The sequence below is a fragment of the Vollenhovia emeryi genome, unplaced genomic scaffold, assembly GCF_000949405.1.
Source record: "Vollenhovia emeryi isolate VEMERY1.0 unplaced genomic scaffold, V.emery_V1.0 DF939254.1, whole genome shotgun sequence".
In the NCBI taxonomy this organism is placed as follows: domain Eukaryota; kingdom Metazoa; phylum Arthropoda; class Insecta; order Hymenoptera; family Formicidae; genus Vollenhovia; species Vollenhovia emeryi.
Window position 1 is genome coordinate 358,695 of NW_011967112.1, and position 5,071 is coordinate 363,765.

Genomic DNA, 5,071 nt, shown 5'->3' on the forward strand with positions numbered 1-5,071 from the left:
AGAGGTGCGCAACAAAAATTGCGACATAATGAAAGATAATAATAAAATTGATTGATGTTCAATAAATGTAAATCGTTGAATTGTAAAATTATTTTAAAGAACGTACATACACATATGATATTTAAACGCGAAGCATTCTTCAAAGCGTTCGGCAAAAGTGTGCGAGCGTACTTTTTCGGAAGAATTATTTATCGTGAGCGATTTTGAGTAAGGCACAAGATTCTTTTAGAGGTGCGCAACAAAAATTAGCGATATAATGAAAGAAAGATAATAATAAAATTGATTGATATTCAATAAATGTAAATCGTTGAATTGTAAAATTATTTTCAGATCACTCTTTGGACGATCCATAATTTGTCAATCAAATTTTAGGACACAATTCTATTTGTAATTTTATATGCTGTGTATTTTACCCATACATTTCTTCTGATTTTTCAATTCTTCTTTTTATTACACGGTAATCACAAATAAAATTCTATTCTGAATTCTTATACAAATTACAGATCGCTGAAAGTAAAGTTTCATCCGTAGGTTTAATCATATAAATATATACGTGGCCATTTTTATATTAAAAGCGAGGTCGCGAGACGTGTCACGTTTGAATTTATTGAAATTTATCATAAAAATACAAAATATACTGCGTGTCCTTAAGGTAACTTCCTCTTCGTTGGCTCCTCGTGTACTTTAACCGGGAGAGTGGAACGTGGACCACACTTCCACACATTGCCGTCCTTGTCGAGTATGCTCGCGCTCGCCGTGATTTGATATTGACCACCGCTACCCGGGACAGTGTTCGCACCAATCGTGCACGGAGGTATAATCGTAGGTCCAGGTATTCCCAAGGACAGTAAAAACTCGCAAGCAAAGAAATCTCGATGAGGTGTTACCGTTTGCTGCAATTCGTTTATGTTGGAATCCTGCGAGCAAACGCATATCATTTAATATAAATTTCACGAATGCGTTGTTTTTTTAACTTTCTCATCCCTCATTTTTTTTGTAAACATTGAAACGTCTGATATATATTACATATATATTTAAAATTAAAAATAAGCAGTAATATAGATTAGCTTAACTTTTATTAGTGCAATCGTACTTTTAGACGCTCTACCTACCCTTTGATCAGAATTTATTTTCGACGGCGGCGTCGTCGAGATGGAAATGCACACGGCAGCGACAGAACGGAAGAGCGACGCCCGACGACCGTGTCGCAATACCCCCTCGACTTTGAGCGCTAGCTGGCTTCCCTGCGGCACAGAAACCGGCTCGCCGAGAACACGCGGTTGGGGCGACACTGACAGCTTGATGCTAGTAGTCTGCAAGGTTTGGAAGAAATACCGCGGGATCGGCAATCTCATTGTTCCGCCGGCGAGCAGCGTCACTTGCGAGATCAAGCAGCTGACCCTCATATGGCTGATTGCTCCGGCCTTGCCGTCGCCGCCCACCCAGGCTGGCGCTAAACGGCGCAGCTCGGCGCAGCAACGAGCCAGCTGCCGCATCTCCACGGAATCGCCGAAGTGAAAATTCACGGGATCGCTCTGCTGCTGATACAGCGAGATACCAGGTCCACCGCAAACGCGTTCCACGCTGTTTGCGAGTAACCGGCATATTTCCTGTAATCTGCACGACACGAATCAAGGTAAATGGCCAAGGTTCTTAAATGACGGCTAAATAAAAATTACACTGGCGAAAGGATACGCCCGAATGTTTGTCAACGATCCCGGATCAGCGTCGAAGGCTGACTGGTACAGCCTCTGGTAATTTTCCGCACAGTTTTTCAAGTCTTGCGCCGATTTCCTTAACTGCAAAGTACAATTTATAATATAGGCTGCAATAACGTGTGTGCAAGGCTGTAAATATAACGGAAATCAATAACGATTGTAAAAGTTATACCTGATGTGTAACGCGTCCGTACCTCTGGAGATCGTCCTTCGTCGCGATGACAACTGTGACGGCTATAGCGGGTGGTGGTGCGGTACATAAAGATCTAAAAACGTCGATATTTATTTCCGTATAATATTTTTCCTCGCAATTATATTTGCTGTAACTTTACTTACATGCATGAGTGTAGTAATTGCGCTATAGACTGCAAGAATTCACAGCGCAATTTCGAATATTCGCTTGGAAATTGCAAGCTGCGCAACGGAGTGCTGGCGGCTTTGAGGGACGCGCAAGCGCTCGCGTAACGCGCTACCGCGCCATTTAATTTCTCCACAATCTCGGCTTTATTCATATTTGTCCCGCCTTCCGTCTTATTCCTTTGTGCACACATTATTACGTTAGAGGGCGAAGGTATCGTCTCAGTATCGAAACAGATAAAGCGGAGAATACGTACATAAGGCAGCATTCCGCTTTTGTAACCAACTCTAAACCGGACAGCCAGAAATGTAGCTGCTCCGACGCTACAGTTTCTTTCAGACCTTTATATATCTCGCTGGCAATTGTATGATGGCCGTATCTCGCGGCGCTACGCGCAATGCGATATTTTGCCCAACCGTCGACGTTTCTCACGACGTTCTCCACCGCCTCCAGGCATTCAGAGTTCCATTCGTATCCCCCAGCCACCATTTGGAATAGCAATGTGCAAAGCATCACCTTTTCAAATCAGAGCGGAATTTCAGAAAAATCTCTCTTAGTCGAGAAGTCAAATTGCTCCTAGACAAAGAAAACCCAGGTCTTCTTACATATTTAACAGATCTACCTTCGTGTGTACATGAGACGTCTGTTTAAGTTTGATCAAAATATCTGGCAAAAGCGGCAGCAATGTGTTCTCTCCCAAGCTACCGATAGCGCCTAGAGCTTCGCACAGCGCGACCGTCTGCATCTCGTTCTGACCATTTTCCGCACTGGCGTTGATGAGGGTAGAACCAATAGCGTCGACAAATATAGCGCAATGATTGGGCTGCGACTGACACAGCTTCACTGTCGACCGTAAACACGCCTTCAACTGGTGCAAATGTTTGTCGTCCAAAACTAGCAACACGATCAGAGATTCGAGACAGGAAATCACGTCCTGTATACCATAAGCGGGCAATCCCTCTTGATAACTGTTAACAAAATAATCCACGTCCACTATCCGCCTCGTCTGTGTCGATGAAAAAAGATTTACATGTACATACCAGTAACAAGCAACTCTAGAAAGTATAGTGATTGCTTTTACTGCGACAAACGGATTGGGCGAGTAACACGCGTTTAAACACAACTGCAACAAGGGACTATTTTCCTCCATATTTGCGTCGCACGTTGCAGCATTTTGGCTCAGTACCTGCGTTTCAACAAACATTTGCGCTTACGTGTCTAATAAAGGTATAAAAGAAACTTTTGCAACTGAAAGCGACTTATGTCGACTTAACTGACCTCGATTACGTCTAAAGTACGGATGAGAAGATCTGTATTTCCCACGCCGTCTTGCAAGAGCGTCGTGTCAATTAAATTATTAAGGGCGCCCTGCGGCCAGAGATGCGCCCCTCTTCTAGCTAAACTGTGCAAAAGATGCAAGGCGTGGCGTTTAACAGACAGCCTCGGATCGTCCTGCAAATACCGCAGCAATAACGCAACCTGTTGCGGCACGTCTATCAGCGTCGCAGAGGCCAGGGTGCTCAGTGCGCTCAGAGTGACTCTGACAAACTCCACTGCCGGATAACTCGCGAGCAGCTCCATACACAATTCGTTCACCTTCAATTAAATAATCATATACATGTCGATCAATTAAGTAATCGCATACACATTGACCGATCTCTTTCGCAGGGTCTTCCTCTACTTTACGCATTTTATTCAAGGTCCTAACAGTTATCGCCCCACCCTGTGTTAACGGCAGAAAATCTTATATACCATTGCGGCTGTAAAAGTATCGTGATGCATGTACTGGAGAATCGGTATAAGCTGCAGCTTCATGGAGGCGGGAGTGGCTGGTCCTCTGATCATGTCGGAAATCTTACTGCACATGGACACAGCGAACAGCTTGGACTGCGCCGCGAACATCTGGGCGGCGTATATCGCAGCTTCCACTTCCACCGAATCGTGAGAGTCCAAGGATCTTCTTATGCTGTGGTGCACCTTGCGAAACGGTAGTCGATAACTTTATTACAAGGCTCCCTTGTTAAGGCTGGAGATTGTCTTATTTCCTATGAAACAGTTAAGCGTATTACCTGTTGCCTTTCAGGAATGATGCCGGCTACGCTGCCCAATGTACGCAGAGTAAGAGCCCTGGCGACTGGATCGTTGGAGTGTATGACGCTGTAAATGCGCCTCACGAACTCGTCCACGTTGAGGATCTTGTCGAGATGCTTCTCGCTCTGCTGGCACACTCTTAGGACCCACACTCGTAGGAAGTTGCTGCCGGTGCGGAACACCTCGGCCAGTTTCAGCAGGGACGAGTTGATCAATATCGGGAAGGGATACTTCTCGAACAGTCGAGGAAAACGCACTATGGCTTCGCATTGCTCCCCAGTCTTGGTAGAGCGTAGACCTGCAAACACACGCCCTTTGAGACCGAAGTAAATCTCTACGGCGACACGCGAACTGCACGAACGTCCACGTTTATGATACGATTGTTCGATATTCTTCCTGGACGTTTGCGTCTTAGATATTGTGGGTTCGATATACAAGTGGATATTCGCGTGTCGCAGGTTAGGAAAGAGTCAACGGTGCGGACGAACCTTTGTCGAGCTCTATGAGAGCCGTGTTCGCATCTTGCTCCGGTTCTCCAAGCCCGGTATCGTTGAACGCGTTCATTCTCATCCCGATCATATTTTCACAATGTATAAATTACACGTATTTAAAGAACCGAGCTTTCTTCCGTAGCGCCTCGTTCGACTTGAAGTGACTCGAACGTCGACGATTCTCAGCCCGATAGGAATAAATCTAGGCTGTCCAAAGTAGTCCTACGTAAGAACGATTGATTGCATAATTGTCTATACAATTGTTTATTGTATCTGCAAATATTCAATAAAAATCTCGCGTCGTTCCTTTCAACCGGCCCGCCTAGAGCTACTAGATAAAAGGGAGCTGACTCGTCCGCCATCTTGGAGCCCAAACGTTTGACTTCGACAAATGCATTTCGGCACAAGATATG

The 5,071-nt window shown here is 45.0% G+C and overlaps 1 protein-coding gene across 1 annotated transcript; it reads right to left on the bottom strand.

Moving 5' to 3' along the window:
* Positions 1–560: 560 nt before the first annotated feature.
* On the bottom strand, positions 561–5,064 carry LOC105559798 (integrator complex subunit 7). Its single transcript, XM_012008386.1, has 12 exons — positions 4,656–5,064; positions 4,146–4,465; positions 3,829–4,053; positions 3,355–3,672; positions 3,117–3,262; positions 2,699–3,044; positions 2,333–2,592; positions 2,055–2,255; positions 1,891–1,984; positions 1,696–1,799; positions 1,113–1,617; positions 561–917 (listed from the first exon to the last, which is right to left on the bottom strand). The coding sequence occupies exons 1-12, from the start codon at positions 4,744–4,746 to the stop codon at positions 648–650; spliced, it is 2,880 nt and encodes a 959-aa protein (XP_011863776.1). The 5' UTR covers positions 4,747–5,064; the 3' UTR covers positions 561–647.
* Positions 5,065–5,071: the final 7 nt, after the last annotated feature.